Source organism: Syngnathoides biaculeatus, chromosome 10, assembly GCF_019802595.1.
Source record: "Syngnathoides biaculeatus isolate LvHL_M chromosome 10, ASM1980259v1, whole genome shotgun sequence".
In the NCBI taxonomy this organism is placed as follows: Eukaryota; Metazoa; Chordata; class Actinopteri; order Syngnathiformes; family Syngnathidae; genus Syngnathoides; species Syngnathoides biaculeatus.
This window is the reverse complement of record NC_084649.1, coordinates 4,752,177-4,772,621: the sequence shown is the minus strand read 5'-3', so window position 1 is coordinate 4,772,621 and position 20,445 is coordinate 4,752,177. Positions and strand designations below refer to the sequence as shown.

Here is a 20,445-nt window from a genome sequence, read left to right as displayed (position 1 = left end):
ACCTCATTGAATGCACCGGTTGGCACAAGATGCAGAACCGAGAACGGGAATCTTCTGTATTCATTTGTCGGCGTGCAGTTAAGGTGACAATATTTATTCAAGAAGAAATTAGTGGGGAAGCAAGGCAAAAATTGGATGAGCAGTTTCTAGACATGTATCCTAATGTCACTCGGACTCTGTGGTTGCTAATGTGCTCGATGGATGGTACAAGGATCACCTCGTAGTACTAAAGACAGACACCTAGTAGAGCTGTGACGAGTTGAGGTACCAGGCAGGATGCAGGAAATGGGTACCTCTTTCTGTATGAAGTACAATATCATGGAAAGCGCAATTTACTTTAGTAGTTCAGTTAAAAAATTGAAACTCCCATTTACATAGATTTAATACCGACAAAATGGAATGTTCAATAATTTTATAATGTTGAGATCATCATGCTGAGAAATTTCAATATTGGAACGTATTCAATAAATCCATTTCACTTTTTGAATTGAACAGCTGAAATGCGTGAACTTTTCTATGATATTTGCATTTATTGAGATCAATGTTGCACAGAACAAAAACAAGTCATTAGTGTCAACATAAACAATAAAAGCACAAGTTAAGGTATGGAGAGCGTGAGCTGCATTTTGAATGTGCAGACTCACCTCCCAGGTAAACACAGCTGCTTGCCTCAGCATGTTTGCCACCTCGCTTGACATTTGATGTGATTTTTTTTTTCATCTTTACATTTTATTTTCTCTTTATTAAAATTGGCTTACCTCCTGTGTACACTTGTAACGACAGTTAAGAATGTCACTTAAATCACTGCCTGGCAAGTTACAGCGGAATCCGATATTCAGCTGTATGGCGTACATACAGTAGATTGCAGATTTGAGGGACAAAAGCGGGCCCGAGCGCAATCCTATTTCTGACTGGATGAAAGGGAGACCGGCTGGCCTCATTAGAGCAGTTCTGAAAAGCGGGAGCCCGTTCCCAGCGTATATCCGGTTGGAGTGAAAACCTCCACGCATGCAGAACTCACCGGTTCAAGCTGCCAAAAAGCTCGTCTACCACGTCTTACTGGTCAAGCACACACACGCCCACGAATCAATTATGAAGCATGGAGAGGGGACAACCGTACTTGTTCTGGAAAGGCCCAGTGGAAAACCTCAGTCCTTTCCTTGACCTACATTATATGTAACGCCCTCACATGGTGAAATAATTAAAGCCCATTCCCAAAATTTACCAGTGAAACACGCCTGTCGAGCTGGCTGGGCTGCCACGATTCATTTGGACTCCTGTTTCGTGGAGCCACAGTGCAGTTCATAGTGGCGAGAAACAGTCGGTGAAGAGAGGTTCCTCTCCTCGATGCAGAGGACGACACGGGCTGTGTTCAGAATCATTCACTCAGTCCATACTCAATAACGTTGAGTTATTTTTTTTTGGGGGGGGGGGCTATCCACAAAAAAAACCCGTATAGTTATTTTATAGTTAATTTTGAATGCAGCCTAATGAACACAGTGACTGCATTTAAGAGTATTCACTTATTCACTACGACCCTAAAAGAAAATATTTTTCAAACGCCACTGAGGTTAATTACTTTATTGCTGCCACACAATTACAACGTATCGGATCAATGTCAGCTGGTGGCTCTTCGGTAATAAATATTTAACAAATGACTTAGAATAACATTATTTTAAAACGGGTTTATTTTACAATTCCAATGAATATATTTTTGCGCCACAATTCATTTATTTTCTCATGGCGAAAATCCAACAGTACAGTAAAGACCGTAATTTTTCTGTGTTGGCGCCATGCACCAATTTTACTGGTGATATTTGAACTATTGGCAGATGTTATCTGTCAAAAGGTCATACTTTTTCAAAATACAATTTAAAAAATGTTCTAAAGTAATATCTTCAAATTTTAATTCCAAAATGTCTTCACTGTCAGGTGTCCGAAATGACGTTTCATGAATTCCAATGTTTTCTGAAGATGTTAATTACATTTTGCACATTTAACACCACTGGAAAGACCCTCATCATGTTATTGCAATACAGCAGAAGGATCTGTGTGATGAGGCAGCCATTTTGCATTCACACAACACCAGACACCAAAAAAAGTGTTATTTCTCAGATATGAATTAATATGTATGAATTTGTGAAAGTGTTGTAACTATCTATCCAGCCATTATCTGAGCCGCTCATCCTCACAAGCATTGCGGAAGGGCTGGAGCATATCACAGTTATCTTTGGCAGGAGGCGTGGTACAACATGAACTGCTTGCCAGCCCCTCGCACAACTATATTGCATGTCTTTTTGTTATTACATTTGTTTAAAGATAAGTGTGTAATCATTTAAACGAGTTGTTAAGATCAGCAATGCGCTTGTACCTGCAGAGTTTGAAAGGCACCAAATGTAAATAGTGCAACTCATACGATTTTTATGAAGCTGTTTATGTCATTACCATTATGAGCTTTTGTCTTTACTGTTATTAAAAAGTGTATTTCAATGGGCCAGCACTATTGCTTTTTCCTCTCTCAAAAAGAATAGTATTTAGTATGAACGTCTAAATTTGAAATGATCAATAACCTGTGTGCCTGTTTCAGCATGGGAGACTTTACCTTTATAAAACCGAGGAAACGAAAAAAAATACAATTCCCAACTTCGAATTTATCATTAATAAATTGAATTATTTTACGAACATCATGAATGTTATTGATCTAAAGATATGAAAATGACGCACATAGTGAGTGACTAGTGCCTTCGAATTGATTGCGAACACAACTCGGGTTTGTATTTACGTACACTATTAAAAATGTTCTTCTACGTTCAATACACCGCTGGCAATCCACACTTTTGGGAAAAATATGTAAAAATGAGCAAGCCTTGCCTTGTGTACTCGTGTTTGTGTGTGAGTGGGTGTGTGAGGAGGGCAGAAACACATGTTAGTGGGAGGAAGAGGAGGAAATGAAAGAAAGAGTCCTGTGCATTGGGGCCTACCATAGCAGGACGTGCATAAAGGGGGACGATTTGTGACACTTGTGCATGCGTGTGCGCTTCCACTGACTTGTTATGCGGGAGCCCACGCGACTCACGTGTGCGCGTGCGTGCCTGCGTGTTTGCTATATAGCGTGTGTTGTTGGGTTGGCAAGTCTCTCCCACTCCCAGACTCAAAGCGCTCCTGAGAGGAAACACGGCGTGTTGTGCAATAATAACCAAAAAGAAAAGAAAGAAAATGATTTTTTTTTTTTTAAATAAGCAGATCCGCCACATTGGAGGCTATAGCGAGCGAGCAGGAGCGCACACGCAGAGGGGCTCGGCGGGCTCCAAGTATGACAAAGTGACGCGTAAAGCCATTTCAAGTCCATTCACAAGGCTCGGGAAGCCTTACACGACCTCCCGAGACACTTGCCAACTACCACTCTGTATAAACCTTGGGAACAGTCAACCCCTATCCCAAAAAAAGAAAAAAAAATCCTCCACCCCCTCCACCTACTGTCGCCATTTTATACATAGGCGACTTCATATAAACTACAGCAGCGGCAGATCAACATCCACAATTCAAGAGCGAGACGTCATTTCGGTAAACAAGTTCGGAGCTCACTCTGCTCCGCGTCACAAACAGTAGATGTGTCCTTACCTCAACGCTCGCCACCGCAAAATGGAATCCGACATGAATATAGAAATGAATAATATTGGATTAGCTCCGATCGCTGCGCTTTGGGGAGGAGAAGAGGCGAGCAGGGGGTGGGGGCTCTCCTCAAGTGAACCCGGTGAACTGGCGTGAACCCGTCACTGACCACGGCAAGGTACATTTACATGGCACGAGCTGCCAGGCCCGCTGCAAAACAACTATGGTCGGCGATGCGGCTCCCAAAAATATAGCCAGTGTATTTCCTAGGAGCACGTGATTGGGAGCGTCATCCAAAATCCAGAAGCCCTTTCATCTCAAATTTTGGAGAGGGGCGGGGACAGATCAGCGTGTGTAATAAAAAAAAAAAAGAGGAGGGATGTATAGACTGGTTCTGTGCAACGTCACCACCTCTGAGACACACTGGATGGCACACGAGGAAGGAGAAGCAGGGCCACTTAAAGACAGCCAAATGCGACGGAGATTTAAACAGACCCCCATATCCCAAGAAATGTTTTTTGTTTGTTTTTTTGCCAAAAATTTGATATTATATGGACTTAGTAGCACAAAGTGTGTGAGTTCCCCAGTCCCGAGGACTCCTGCAACCAGCCTCAAAATCCAAAGTCATATGGATCTGAGCATTGCACATAGTTTAGATGAGACTCCAAAACGAGCAAATGTTGGCTGGATACTTGGACATCCAAAATCCATACATGAACAGGCTGCCAACCAGTTTAGGCTGTACAGGCTCCTGGCCAAAGATAGCTGGGGTAAGCTCCAGCACCCCCGCGGCCCTTTTGAGGATAAGCAGCTGAGAAAATTAAACCATGAATCCTTTCAGCACCACGGTTTCTTTGATTCCTCTATTTAGGCTTGTGTGGATTGGACCGAGACGCCAGTGTTCACATCACTGTTATTCTGTGTCGAAATGTCAGTAAGCTAAACATGTAATGGCATGTGATGTCATTTCTATTTCTCAACTGATTCAAACTCAATAAAAGCACAAAATGTGCATCGTATACAGGTGGACGATTGATTACTTTTGAAAGTCCAAACACTCCCTCTTTACAAAACAATTGAATTTTCTGGAAGATGAAAGCACACCGGCACCACGGTGAAATAGTCGTTAGCACGTCTGCCCAGCAATGGGGGGGGGGGGGGGAATTTGGTGTCACTCAATCTTACATGGCTGTTTTTCCTCCCAAATTCCAAGAATTTGCATGGTAGCCTAAATGAAGACTCTAAATTTCCCTTAGCTGGAATTGCTTGTTTCTCTATAAGTACCTTGCACCTGAATGAGCGACCGACACGCAAAACAACCTCGACAAAAAAACTGCAATCATTAATGGTGATTTAATTAACAAGTGTAAGCGGGAATACGAAAAGAAAATACAGTTAACCATGAAGATTGTGATATGGCTTTTAAGACTGATCAAATGAGCAGACCTCAGCAAGGATTCATCAAAGATCTGCCGACCATCAATGAGATTATGTTGCTCGGCAAGCTCAGTGTGTTGCCTGCAGTTTGGACCATTACCTCGCATCATGTGGTCCTGAAACATGTATGACATCACCCTCAGGACAGTTGAGAAGATGGAGTGGAAGGTTTTAGCTTCTTTGTGAGAAAATCATTAGGTGTGCCCTGATGTCTGTCTAGCCTCACAGAGGAGTTCAAATGAGTTGATGCCCCAAACACAATGACAGCTAGGATGCAGTCCAACAGGCGAGAGCTGCACTCTCCCATGGTGATGTGATGGGCCAAGTGCAATGTGGAAGAAGTATGTCTTTAACTGAGTGAGAGAAGACCGTGATGGAGTTAAAAAAAAATAAAATAAAATCCTCAAAAAGCGTAGAAAGCTGGCTGTGGCCGAAATCCGCCAACAGAAGAAGTTCAGCAGATGTACCGAGGTCAAATGGGGCCAGTGGATGAGATGGGAGGATGTGGAAGAGCACAAGATCAGCTGGAAGGAAATCTGTAAGACCGATGAGGGACTGGGGCATCTGCAGACATTCTCCACGCTAGGCCATCAGGGATATGTCAAGAGTGGTAGAGAAGAGAAAAGATCCTAGCGGGTTTTCCACATAAGTTGAACTGAGACAGAGGTTGCTGGTGCTGGGACGACAGAATCCGATGCTGAGTCTACTGGAGAACTCACGGGCCAATTTGTGAAACCTTGATGAGAGTAGAAGCCCACCAGTCCAGTTGTTGTGCACAGTCCCCATGCACATTGGATTCTTTAGCAGCACATCTTTTGTATTAGATGGTATCAGATGGGGTCAGAAGAGATGCGCTGATCTGTGTAGGATGTGCTTGTTGCCCAAGGTAATGCGGTAATCAAGGAAGGTTTGAACATTTATTTTGCCGGAGTAATAGTTTTCTTTGTGACTTAAAAATAGTTTTTGTTTGTCTTACCTGTTTGTCCGGAACGTGTTCAGACGTTGCCTGTAAACAACATTCAGGAACAACAAGATTATGAATTGCTAAAAAAGTGCATAGAAACAAAAATGTGGGTGTGGTGTGGTGTGAGCAGCGAGCTGGTGCAGATTATACGATATAGCAACAACTGTCATTGGCAGAATACTAAAAATTATGTGCCAGTAATGAAGCTAGGAATGTAAAGATAGTATAACACAAAACAGATTACTTCACGGATTAAAACGGGATGTGGAAAAAATCAGTTTTAGCCTCCAATCGCCTCATTTGTGTATTACTTTTAGAGAATGTCCCTTAACTTTACTCACTAAGTGGAATTACTGATTAATACTACGACTAATGAATTGTTTACTGTACTGTATAAGTGTTTTCCAGTCAGTCAGGGAAGTATAACGTCGCTCCATGAAGTACAGTATAACGCAAGAGAATTGTCAAATGTGACTGAAATTAACGCTCCCCTGCCTTCAAACGTGCACTGTATGATTTCAAAATATTGAAACGTGTACACTACGGTACTCTAAAGCAGAACACTCCGACGAAGGGGAAGATTACAGGACAACAGAAACATATTGAGTGATGGACAACACTAATCAAATATTAACTCATAAAAGAACAGAGTATGGTTACAAAAACATGACTCGAAACATTTGGGGAAAAAAAGAAAGTAAAAGAAGTCGCTGTGGACAGCAATGAACTACGATGTTATGATAGCCAAAAAGGGTCAGAGTGAGAGCTCTTTCTGTTGTGTGGGCGGGAGGGTTCATATTAGCAAAGCGGAGAGACGTGTGGGACTCCTGTTTGCATCCAAACCAGCCAATAAGATTGTGTTTACATTAAACGACGGCCGAAGTGGACCAATCAAAAGTCGCCATTTCCGTGCTACGATCCTCCGGCAACCAATGACAATGTGGGACACAGAGTAACCGACGGAAAGCACAATATACAAAAAGTGTGTACCTGTAGGTCAAAGCACCTTCCCCACGAGACGGTTAGAAAGGTAAAGAAGCAATGGCGCAGTCTCAGTGCCTGGACGACTCGCTCTTAAGGGCCAAGTCAACGCACACTGGGGCCGCGCAGCTTAACCTGCAGGAGGTGTACAACGAAAGACACCGGCTCGCCTTGGAGGAGCTGCTGTCCGGGGGGGTTGACAGCTTTCTGGCTTTTCTTAGGAAGGAGTCCATCTCCAACTTCCTGTCAGACGATGAGCTCCGGTGGATCCTGGGTGCCTCCGTGGCCCCGTGGCGCGTGTCGGTGCTCGGCGAGGACCAAGGGCCGACCGAGCAGTCTCTCAGCAGCTCGCTAGAATGCTTGTCAGTGACTTACTTCCCCGAGGTGTCGGACGTGGAGCCGCCGCCGTTGGAGATCGGCTGGCCCGCCTTCACTGCGGGCTCTTACCGTGGAGTCACCAGGGCCGTGGCTCACTTCCAGCCAAGTTATGGGGAGAACGTCTACGCCTGCAAAGAAGCTGCAAGGAAAATGATCAGGAGTGCCAGAGAGGTACGCTGCAGTGCTGTTGGGATTTAGCTCTATACTATATTATTATTATTATTATTTGTCAACTCTCATCACAATTTACTGCGAACGTACGTGCTCTATTAGAATATTAACTGCCCCCGCTTTTATATAAAATTGCTTACTTGTGCGGTGGGAAGTAACGAGGTACAAATACTGTATTTTTGTTTTGAATTTGCAGCTATCTCTACTTTCCTTGATGAGTTTTCTCATGACTTTTACTGTAAATCATTAACAACGAATACCTGCACTTTCTACTCCTCACTTTGTCAAAAGGGGTTTGATATCATATCATATCATCAAGAAATGTAATGTTGAGCTCAATTAGGTTTTTGGGGGTCATCTAATGCCGTAAAAATTAGGGACCAAAACAACAAGGAAGAAGATTAACCAGAGGCCCTTTGTGAAAATCTGAACACATTCGGAGAAGCAAGATATTGCAACATTTGCAAAGCTATATGATTTTTTTTTTTTAATAGCCTAAAAGCTGACCTACCTCTTGGTCTGCAAAAACAACTAAACCATACATTGTTTTTTTTCTCAGTTTGAGCACTTTGCAACTTAACATAAATGGAAAACCATTTTATGTGCACATTTTTTTCTGTTCAGCCAAGTAATCAATATGTGTACTGTATAATTGGGAGTAAATATTCAATATTTTATTCTGTTCATAGTGCATTTCAATCTTTTGTTTTTTTTTACTCATGTGCATAATTGAATCTGTACTGTACTTCTAAATTTTTGCACAAGTATCTTTACTTCTATTTAAGTACAGTGTGTAATCACTTTGCCGCCTCTGTTTATTAGACCCTTAGACAGGATGATTGACTTTGAGTGGCTTGTAGTCGACCAGCACTTCATATATACTTTTATACGGAAAGAAATAACAAACTCAATATCATGTCGTCCTAAAATCATCCTGCATAGTCCCCATGGAATTCAGTTTGATCCTTCAGTTTTCTTTGGTCTGGCTTTTTAATGAGATGAAATGACCAAAAGAAAGGACAATCAAAAGCCAAAGCAGAATGAATATTCATTGTGGTGTCATGTGCTTTATTTGAGCTGTCAGCCCTGTCTGCTGTTCAAAGAAGGAATCGTTGTGTGGCTTCAGCAGGACCTCGGGCCTTCGCAAACACTGCAGCAGATGTGTCTCAACTTGCTTTGCTAAGTTTGAGTTCTCTTCTATTAAAGAGCTGTACCTCCCTCTGTTGAGGCAAACAATAGCTTTTTGTAGAAAGTGCACAGGCAACAAGCTCAATCTGGAAATGAGACATTATCGTGGCCTTTTGTGGTAGTAAGACCCTCGTAGCCCACAGTCTTGGCTCTTCAAAAGACTGTAACTGTGCATAATTGTCATTGGGCAGACATTTTGGCATAACCTCTTTAAAAATAATCCATGCTTTTTCATTCAAATCCGGCTGATTTAGTTTTTATGTGTCTATGACCAGATTGATGTCTTAAATCTGAGATTACGTTAACATCCGTGTCTAATCCTCAACACACAACGGCTTGTGAAATTCCACCCTTCTTGGTGAATGTGTAAGATCTGCGCAAAACAAATCTTTTGTAAAAGGTATTTGTCTCATTTGGGGGGAAAAAGGTGATTTGCTGACCAAGTGTTACTGCTGATTGCTATGGTAACAGACGACCGTCGAAAGAGGGCACATCAGCACACATATTGCACTGGAGTGTGTCTGACAGAGATTCACAGTTGTGTTTTCAACGAGGCCTTGCATTTGATACAAATGAAAACACAATCATTTGCCGCAACCCAGAAAACTCTGCTGCAGCCCTGAAAGTAAATTTTGTTCTCTGTAATTTTCCGCTGCAGGTGATTGCCATAGTTACGGATTCCCTGACAGACCTGGATATCTTTAAGGATCTTCAAGAGGCATGTTCTGTCCGCAAAGTCCCCGTTTACATTCTGCTGGACCAGTCGAGCTGTTTCGCGTTCCTCAAGATGTGCAGAAACATTAGTGTTAGCCTGGATGACCTTCAGGTACACTGCTGTTTCTTTAGAGGGAAGGGGGGGTGGGGTGGGGGGGGCACAGCACCAATATCTGGTTGCATTTCATCAAAATATTTCTTTTAAGATATCACACGCGTGGGCAGGTTTGTTACCTGCTGATCTGTCTCTTTTTTTTCTATATTCTTGAAGCAAATGAGAGTAAGAACCATAACTGGCACGACTTATTACACAAGATCAGGAGCAAGAATCACTGGGAGAGTTCATGAGCGCTTCATGCTGATTGATGGGAATCGTGCAGCTACAGGTTCATACAGGTATTCTATCTATCTATCTATCTATCTATCTATCTATCTATCTATCTATCTATCTATCTATCTATCTATCTATCTATCTATCTATCTATCTATCTATCTATCTATCTATCTATCTATCTATCTATCTATCTATCTATCCATCCATCCATCCATAAGGGCGTCTATCTTTCTTTAAGGGCTACGATCAAATCATTGGTGACTTGGTGTTACCTTTGAGTTTGGCGAAACCCCGAGACAGAATTATTTTTTAACTTTAACTTAACTTTAACTTTATTTTGACAAGAGCTGCAATTTTGCCACACCACATTAACGTTAAAAAAATCAATATATAGTATTTCATGGTTTAGCCTTTGTTTAATGCCGACTTACTGTGTATGCATGTGTTGTAGCTTGACCAAGGTGTCTGGCTTCTCCTAATAAAGTTTGCATCAAGGGTTCATTTCTTGAAGCTAAATATGTACACGAAACCACCTGGTGGCCATGTGTCTAATCACAGGCGGGTAAATCTTAAATGTCAGAGGACAAAGATGTCAGGGGGTCCGTTAAAGTTCATACTTTCATTGTTCACGTTATGAAATAGATGTATGTCATTTCCAGCAAGTTGTCGAATCTAGTTTAGCTGAAAAATGAAGTTTTTATTAATCTTATGGAGCACTCCCTGAATATAACGACAACAGGATGTAGTTACTCTTTCTTCTCTACCAGAAGTCACATTACAATTTCCAAACACAGCGTACTGCACTCTGTACACAATGGCGAGCAACATGCTGGAATATGAGGAGGAGGATGATTTTGATGTGCAGGAGCATCCAACAGAAATTGGCATTGTCAAAGCGTACGTGTTTGAGATGATCAGAAAGTCGTAACCTAGCAGTAACGACGATGAGCAGCCAAATAACAGCTGTACAACAGAAATTGAGTGTAGCCACTGGGTCCCTGAGAAGGCACTGCCTCCAGAAGAGAGGACACAATACCCTGCAGAGTGGATTGGAAATACACACTGGTATGTTTGTGCATCCCAGAAATTCCATAATTCACTTGCTTTATCATTCTCACTTGACAATAGAAACAGTCATGAACTGGCGCAGTATGAGAAATCAGCAGTTTGTGTGGGATTCATAATACATTGGTCCGACTGGCCATCCAGCCATCCATCCATCCATCCATCTCTGTACTACTTATCCTGTATTTATTTGCTTTGATATGGTCAAGTATTTCATTGTATTTGCATTATGCACATTTGGTCATTATTCTTCCGGTTTCTTGGCGACAACGCACTTGAAAAAAGAGAGAGGGCTTGCAGTGGGTTTTAATTTCTGGTTAAATAAAGATATTGTTTAGTTATTGCAATATATTATGTTATCTTCACTCAAGTACCTTTAAAACACAGCTCAAAGAAAGTTTTTATATCTTTTGGGTTGTAGCCGCAAAGGTACAGACAACAGTACTGAACAGAACAGACTGGGTCATTTTTTTCCTACTGCCCAGTGCATAACAACCACAATGAACTTTTAGGTATATACAAGGAAATCCTCACCTCTTGTCTGTGCCACTACACCATGGCGGCTGTGAGATTTAGTTCCCTTGCTAGTGGTTGAGATCCCGATGGCTGGTGGAAAAATTATCACTGTAGCTGGTTTAAGCCTCTGTCTAACTACACCTGTGTATCCAAGGCTTTGTGTTTTTCTCAAAATACGGTGGCTCGAAGTGATCAGGACAAAATTTGGAATCCTTGCTCATCACCCACAGCTGACCACGTTTTTTCCCATCTGTCCACTGATCTCGTAAATCCTCTTTCACTTGGAAAGCCATACAAACGTTTGCCACTGCTTGAACCATTTGTTCAATCAAATGCTACACAACAAACCATAGTGAAATCGCTTATACACTTGACAACAAATATACAACAATGGGAACAATAGTTTGGAACAATATCACACAAGACGGAAGACCAGAAGACACATTCTGAATCGATCAGAGTTTATGGGGCTTATCCCTGATCATCAAGTTTAAAAAAAAAATCACCGATTAGATCACAGGATGGAGTAATGTGTCAATTTAAAAAAGAAATGTTCATTTACTGTATATACTTGTGTACTTAATTGCTCAAAAATATTTTTACAGTAAATGTATATAATAGCGAGGCTTAGTAACACAGAACAAACTAATTATATAGATAGATAATCCTTTAGGTAGCAGGAGGTACATAGTGTAATGAATGTATTTACTTTTTGTGACATTTGTTTGTTGCTGTGCCATGAGATTTTTTTTCAATTGTAGAATACCGGTATGTGCCTTGGGTCCATAAAGGTTGGAAATCACTGCTCTAGTCAGACCATGTATTCTAATCAGTTGGGTCAAACCAACATTACATGACAGAAATAATGGGTGGTAACTCTAATTCAATTAGTTCAACCACACTGAAACTTTAGAGCTGATTTGACAGAGCCACAGAATGTTTATACACAACTGTTAGCGCTAGCACTAGCTTGCTGTGCGACATAACGTTTTATTGCCTGCTTGCAAGCTGTATCATATTAAAAGAACATGAACATAGCTCAAGCAAGATTTAAACCAATGTCCTGTCCTGTGCATTGGTGACCACCGAAACACATTTTTCCCCATTTTGTTCTTATATTATCGTTGGCACGATTCACTCTTGTTGTTGTCGCCATAGTAATGAGTATATCCGTTCGTATATGAGTTAACAAGATAAAGGCCAGTGGAAAAATTAAAAAAAAGGGATGTGGTGGTATCAGAATGCAAGATTTTATTGCTGTCACGGTTGGGGCCTGTGAAGGGCGAGGAAGGCAACGCAAGGGGTGTAGGACCTAAATACAGGGAAGTGAGGCAGGAATAGAGAATCTCAAAAATATTTAATTCTAAAAAACAACTTAAAGTCTTCTTCTTTTGCTTTCAGCTTGCCCCGTTAGGGGTCGCCACATCGCGTCATCTTTTTCAATCTAAGCCTATCTCTTGCATTTTCCTCTCAAACACCAACTGCCCTCATGTCTTCCCTCACAACCTCCATTAACCTTCTCTTTGGTCTTCCTCTTGCTCTTTTGCCTTGCAGCTCCATCCTCATCACATTTCTACCAATATTCTCACTGTCTTGCGTCTGGACATGTCCAAACCATCGAACTCTGGTCTCTCTCGAACCTTGTCTCCAAAACATCCAACTTTGGCTGTCTCTCTAATGTGCTCATTTCTAATCATATTCAACCTGCGGACTCCTAGCGAGAACCTCAACATCCTCATTTCTGCGACCTCCAGCTCTACTTCCTGCTGTCTCTTCAGTGCCACCGTCTCTAATCCATACATCATAGCTGGCCTCACCACTGCTTTGTAAACTTTGCCCTTCATCCTACCAGAGACTATTCTGTCACATGGAATATCAGACACCTTCTGCCAGCTGTTCCAACCTCCTTGAACCAATTTCTTCACTTCCGTACCACACTCACCATTGCTCTTGATTATTGACCCCAAATATTTAAAGTCGTCCACCCTCGCTATCTCGTCTGCCTGGAACCTCACTCTTCCCCCTCCACTCCTCTCATTCATGCATATCCAGTATATTCTATTTTTCTTTGGCTTATCTGCATTACTCTCCTTTCTAATTGTTCTTCCACCTGCTCCCTGCTTTCACTGGAGATCACATTGTCATCTGCAAACATCATAGTCCAAGGGGATTCTAGTCTAACCTAATCTGTAAGACTATCCATTACCACAGTAAACAGGTAGAAGCTCAGAGGTGATCTCTGGTGCAGGCCCACCTCCACCTTAAATTCTTATCACACTTACGGCACACCTCACCACTCTTTTGCTGCCGTAATACATGTCCTGTAGTATTCCAACATATTTGTCCGCCATACCAGACTTCCGCATGCAGCACCAGAGTTCCTCTCTTGGTACTCTGTAATAGGTTTACTCTAAATCCACAAAGACACAATGTTGCTCCTTCTGACCTTCTCTGTACTTTTCCACGAGCATCCTCAAGGCAAATAATGCATCTGTGGTACTCTTTCTTGCCACAAAACCATACTGTTGTTCGCAGATACTTACTTCTATCCAGAGTCGAGCCTCCACTACTCTTTCTTATAGCTGCATTGTGTCATCAACATGTGTCATACATAGATATCATACATCAACTTTATTACTCTATAGTTCCCACAGTCTGCAAATCACCTTTGTTCTTAAAAATGGGAACTAACACACTTTTCCTCCATTCTTCAGCCATCTTCTCGCCCACTTAGTATCCTGTTGAACAAGTCAAAAACTCCACAGCAACTTCTCCAAACGCAACAGGCATGTCATCAGGACCAACTGCCTTTCCATTTTTCATCCTCTCCAGTGCCTTTCTAACTTCCCTCCTACTAATCATTGGCACCTGCTGGTCCTTCACACTTCCCTTTTCTCCTCTTCCCTCTCTCTCATTTTCTTCAATCATCAACTTCTCGGAGTATTCTTTCCATCTATTTAACACACGACTGGCACCAGGCAACACATTTACATCTCTATCCCTAATCACCCTTATCTGCTGCACATCCTTACCATCTCTATCCCTCTATCTGGCCAACTTGTAGAGATCCTTTTCTCCTTTTTTGTGTCTAACCTGGTGTACATGTCATCATATGTCTTGTTTAGCCTTCTCCACCCTCTACCTTTGCCCTACGTCGCTTTTAAATGTATTAATTTCGCCTCTCCTCAGTCCTGTCTGTATCCCACTTCTTTGTTTACCTCTTTTCTTGTATGACTTCCTGTAGTTTGGGTTTCCACAACTAAGTCCCCTTCTCCTCTTTGCTACCAGAGGATACACCAGGTACTCTCCTGCCTGTCTGTCTGATCACTTTGGCTGGAGTAGTCCAGTCTTCCTGGTGCACCTCTTGTCCACCGAGAGGCAGAGTTGCCTTGTATCTCTACAGAAAGCTTTTTCCGTTTTAGTGGCTTACTTTAACCTGTGACGTACCTTCGCCACAGGCAGAACTTGGGGTCTGTTTTTTGCTTGGCCATGCCATAAATCTTCAGAGACCAAACTGTGCTTCTGCTTTTCTAGTCCTGCTGACTGCTTAGCCTGCTGGTTACCTAGCCGCTCTTGTCGACTTTCACGTTGTATTTGGGGAAATGTATTCCTTCATTCAATCTGCCTGGGTCACACCCTCCAAAGATGGCTCCTTTTCAGCCTCATTTGTGGTGGTTTCTTGTTATCGGTGCAGCTCATTGGAGCTAGGCTAAATACAGGCGTCTTTCAGCGGTGAGCTCCTTTCTTTATTTCTAAACGAACTTCGTGGCGATCTCAGTGATGCTACAATGCGTTCTTGTGCAAAAGTGATGTGCACGAAGTCAAAAGGTGGCGCCTATAAAACAATGGAAGTGGCAGCATTGCAGTTCTTGTCCAGATAAAATAAGTATGTTTGATTAGTTTGGATTGAAATGCAAAAATTTGACATTGGCAGCGATAAATGTATGTGACCGAATATCCGTACATTAAAGTGAGAGATAAGTAAGACTAGCAGGCTCCTCAGTCGATACAAAATCTGCCAGGAATCCTTAGATACATAGATTGTATTGTTGTGGATCAGCTTTCACGAGCCTCAGAATCAGTTGCCTGAGGCTTTACAGAAAATAGCTCTTCAATAGTTAAACTATTCTTGTGATCACATGGGAATAACAAAGTTACATTCAAAGATGCTACATTTCCACTGGCATTTGTAAACATTAAATCCAATCTCACGTTACGTACCTTTTCACAAACTCGTTGTCGGCACCGGTGCTGGCAAAATGTAAGCAACGGAGTGTAAGGCAAGCCATTGAAGTTAATGGCAGAGGTGTGTACATTTCGGCACTTCCCATGGAATATACCTTCGCAAATTAATGCTTCTTCTCGAGTCTTCACAATCCCACTTAGTGTATGTTTTAGCGTTGTTACTGTGTGACACCAAAAAGTAAGTCATGTGATCGTCTAGGTCTCAATTAAAAAGACACACAACCACACAACCAGGTATGTCTTGCAATTAAAACAGCAATTGCCAGATGAGCTCAGCTCGTCATCACAACTTGAAGTTAAAAAGGTCAGTCAGCACACGTAAAGCACATTGTTTTTTAAAAAAAAAAAAACAAAAACAAGCAACACATGTGTGCAGTGACTAGCTTGAATGCCACCCTCTGTGTGAGACTCCCTTTGGATCTCAAATATTGTTTGTGCAGATTATTTCCTCGACAAAAATTCATTCATTTATTTATCTTGCATTCCGCTTATCCTCACAAGGGTCTCGGGACAGAAATAAATTGTTGTGGTCTATTTCAATTTATTTTATATTTGAAAATATGTACACTGTTGATTTTTTTCATTTTTTTTTTAATGCCATTAAGCAAAAGATTCTCAGAAAAGAGGTCTGTTACATGTTTGAAAAGAGATTCTCTAGTAACAATATTGGGTTAAATCAAGTCGAGGTTATGATTAATGTCTATATCAGCATACCTTACCGTATTGGTGTGAACATTGCATACATAATGCATTGTTTCTGCACCGAATCGAATTGTTCTACTCCCATACGGAACCGAATCCTATCAAACCATTTGCACCCATAGTTAGTTTTTTTAAATTCAAGTGCAACTCGTGCTAAATAAAAACATTTTCTCCACACACAAGCCACACTGGTTTATAAACGTCTGATATTTTACACACACACACAAAACCCAACTGAACACAATTCTGGTGAGTAAAAAAGAAGTTAAGAATAGATGAGAATGTGACACTCCCGGGATTGGGAAAATCCACAAATAAGATGCATCATTGTTTAAAATCGGGGGTTAGCTCAGGGGAAAAAGTTGCGGTTTATGGCGGAATTTATTCAGCTATCGACAGGGGATGAAACTCTTTAGTGATAAACTGATAAAATATCAGACTATTACTACCTTTTCAAAATTTATAATTCATCAAATCTTACCTTTGTGATCACAACAAGAAAAGTCAGCTGTTTGTTAAATTTATTGCTATTCAATTTAAACATATATATATATATATTTTTTTTTTACAATTTTGAAATTTTGAACCTTAAGAGGTATCCTAAATGGGTGCGTCCCAATCTATTTGATATGAGTCCAATATCAGTAATAAGATAAACCGGTATCTGATTCCATCACACTGGATCTCAAATCTCCAATCGAAGCGCTCTTTTACATTCATTGGATTGCAGATTTCGCTTCAGCATTTCTGTCCTGCAACTGGCCACAGTTTGCAAAGCCCTGGTAATCACAAGCACACAGTGCCAAGTTGATAATAAAAGAGCAAAGAGTAATCTTGAATGTTGTTTGCTTAAAGCCATTTATTGACACTCCAGTTGAAGTTCACTCCAGAACTAAAAATAACAAAAGGATTACACCTATTGTATGTTCAAATACATCACAGACTTTTTTTTTTCTTTGTCCACAAAAATTTGCCAGCCTCAAGCTAATACACAATGGAAAAACACCATTAATGAGCTAATGAACGTTAGCATCACACTTGCAGCACTTGTATTTCTCACAATAATTAACATTGGTACACAAAACGCTTGAATAAACATATAAAAAGGCAATATAACAATACCCTAAAGCAGGGGTACTCAATGCATCGATCACTCTTGGTCGATCACGGGACGGCGTGCCAGACAAAAAAAAAAGATGTCAGCCAATGTTCCCTGTAAACTGCGCATGTGCGCAATTGTGCACCGCTGAGGCAGTCTCTTCGCAGATATTCTGGGTTGCGCGCAAAAAAAAAATCCAATGCAAATTGAAAGTATAACATACAGCTATTTAGTTTGTGGCATTTTGCAATGTTATTCAATGAGTGAGGGATGACTGGTCGTTACATCCAAGGGCAAAATTCACATACATACATACTGTAAAAAATGAAAAGAAGCCACTGGTTTCTTTTAGGCAGCACACGAAACTTTCTCTAACAACAAGCACTGCTCCGCCACACTGTTTTCCTTATTTACATTACACCCCCCTCCTCTTAAAGACGTACACTTATAATTACAAATGTTACAGTACTTACACAGCCCATCAATGTGTTTTATAATGACCATCGATGCTTTAGTTAGCAACACAGTCTGGGCAACGTAGAGATAAGACGAGCTAGACATGCTGCTCATGTTTACTTTCAATAATGGAGAAAGTTAAAAAAAGAAATGCTGTTGTTTGAACATGCACTGACTGTCAGAGTATGTGAATAATCGAAGAAAAAGTGTTTAAACTGGACAAGATTTTCTCTTTTTGAGTGGCAAAGGTCTGGTCTGAAGCCAAAGTGAAAAGTGCAGAATGAGATGGTGTGTAATTTTAAAATTCCACCTTGGCACAGCCTGATTGAGGATTAAAGCACGGACAATACAGTGCACAAAAAGCTAATTCTGTTTTTAAATATAGGAGACAACACAACATTAACCTTAAAACGGTTTGGAAGCAACATTACCATCGTAGCTCGCGAGAGGCTGGCTGCTTGAAAAGGTGATCTTGGAGTAAAAAAAAGTTTGGGCACCCCTGGCTTAAAGCATATATTCTTCAAACTGAAAAGAAACAACAAAAAATATTACTTTAATGACTTCCACTGTGTGCGCCACACTGCCCCTCAGAGGTTAGGATGTGCACTGCAAGGAACGGCACTCCCAAGCTCAACAAGATCCCAAAACAGGGGCAGCACCAGCATCTTTTCCAAGAAGTTAAAAAGTGTACAGTATTGCCGCACATTTGAAAACACCAAATGCTGTTCCAACAATTTACTGACAGTAAACAAAAAAAACTGCATTGATCTAAAATTATTTTGCACTGTTAAAGTACAATTTGTATTTAATTATTGTGGTTATTTTATATTCAATCTATTCATTTCAGTTTTACTGTGGTTGTTTTTATGTGTTTCATTTAATCTTACAATATGTATACTGTATGTTTGAAATTGAACTTGACGTAACCCAAGAAAAGTAGAAAAATCTTCATCTTTATTGAACTATCCTTGAATCCTAATCTTTTTGTGTGAAGGTTCAACTGGACTGATGCCAAATTGAACACCAGCAACTTAATCGAGCTTTCTGGTCAGATAACGGAAAAGTTTGACGAAGAATTCCGGATTCTTTATGCACAGTCTCTTCCTTTAAATATCCGAGGTCCTCCAAGTGTACAAAACAGTGGAATCCCTGAGCACATTCCCAGCAAGCATCTGCTCACCTCCTCCCCATACCTGAGGAGGGAGAGGTCCCTGGAGCAAGTATTTCTGACCAGCACACCAGGCCATAAAATCAGCACTTTACCCTTCCAGCCTCCCTGTGAGGGCTCCGCTCCAGAGGCGGGTCAAAGCAGCAGCGGAGCATCAAACACTTCGACTATTGGCGACGCCTGGTTGGATTGGCGGCAAATGCCAGAAGAAATCCTGGCCTGTGGTATGATTCCCCCAGCAGGGGAGTCCGCAACAGGCAAGCCTTTACCCCCGAGTGTAGCGTCCTGCCACGTGGCCACTCAGACCGGTTTATCAGTGGCGGACGGGGATGGACAGACAGACCTGCAACTCACGCAGGACCCAAATCCCACACTCAGCCAGGTCAAGGCCACCTTTCTCAGAGTGATCATCCCCAACCAGGCAGCTCCAGCTGGCAACCTGAAGGACTGCCTCAGCAATCTGACCAAAGAGCGCCAACACCACTACTCAGCCATCCGCTCCAAACTGGAACACATGATGGCCAGCGTGTCACAACGGCAAGAGCTAGCAGACATCGGTGTAATGACTCAGGGTCGACGGGGGTTACACAAAGAGATGCTGGGGGCAGACCCTACACAACTTGCTGAGAATGCAGTCATGGTCACATGGCCAACAGCCAGATGTGTACACTAGATTGCTACTCTCACCCCCCCACTCCTGTTCGGGACACGAGGATAAGGGCTGTTGTGGGATTTCTCTGGACTGCTGTACTAGAATATCATCTGTTTTGCGTTGGTTCTTTGTTTTTGTCTGGTGCTATCTTGTTGCTGTTCTGCTGTTTTTATTCCCTGCTTTAACGGTTGTAGAATAATAGTTGATCACACAATGTTGAAACTGTGCAATACTACTGTTACTGTAATGAATAACTTCCAGATGTAGATGATACACCATCAGTTAGAGCAGAGGTCACCAATATGGTGCCCACAGACACCAGGTAGTTCCAAGGACCACGTGAGTAGCCAACAAGCTGTTCTAGAAATACTTCACCAGTGAGATGTAACTATTTTTTTAAAAACACTCTTGTATTGACATAAATTTTAAAATAAAATTTAGAAAAAATGGTATAGTTATTTCGTGTTCATGAAGACAAGTGAGTCGGGACAATAATGATGAAGAGGTGATTCCCCACATAATTTGAGCAGATTTATTTTAGAAGCACGCATCAAACTGGTTGCAGTTCACATCCGGTAAATTAGTAGCATACCTAAGAAGTTAATTTTGATTTCCAAAAGGTCGGAGAGCCTGCGATACAGAAAAGATGATTGAAAGTGCGTTGTGGGTCTTGAAATCAAATGTGGTTGTGGTAAATGCATCTAAATATACTTTCCTAGTGTGCTTTGCTAATAATAAAGTGGCCTTTTTGATTCTTGATTGA

General features: G+C 41.5%; 2 protein-coding genes across 4 annotated transcripts in view; one reads left to right on the top strand and one right to left on the bottom strand.

Annotated features, from left to right (window-relative positions):
* Positions 1 to 7,138, bottom strand: part of zhx3a (zinc fingers and homeoboxes 3a) — a 24,305-nt gene extending 17,167 nt beyond the window's left edge. The window contains exons 1-2 of one of the 3 annotated variants that reach the window (XM_061833031.1): positions 7,004 to 7,138; positions 6,026 to 6,055 (exon numbers count right to left, since the gene is read on the bottom strand). The gene's annotated coding sequence lies outside the window, so the exon portion shown is untranslated. Of the gene's footprint in view, positions 1 to 3,621; positions 4,440 to 6,025; positions 6,056 to 6,403; positions 6,488 to 7,003 lie in introns of those variants that run through there. The other 2 variants (XM_061833032.1, XM_061833030.1) reach the window with 2 other exon arrangements.
* Positions 7,055 to 20,445, top strand: fam83d (family with sequence similarity 83 member D). The gene is made up of 4 exons (XM_061833033.1): positions 7,055 to 7,543; positions 9,390 to 9,557; positions 9,717 to 9,841; positions 18,857 to 20,445. Exons 1-4 carry the CDS (start codon positions 7,055 to 7,057, stop codon positions 19,701 to 19,703), a joined length of 1,629 nt encoding a protein of 542 aa, XP_061689017.1. The 3' UTR covers positions 19,704 to 20,445.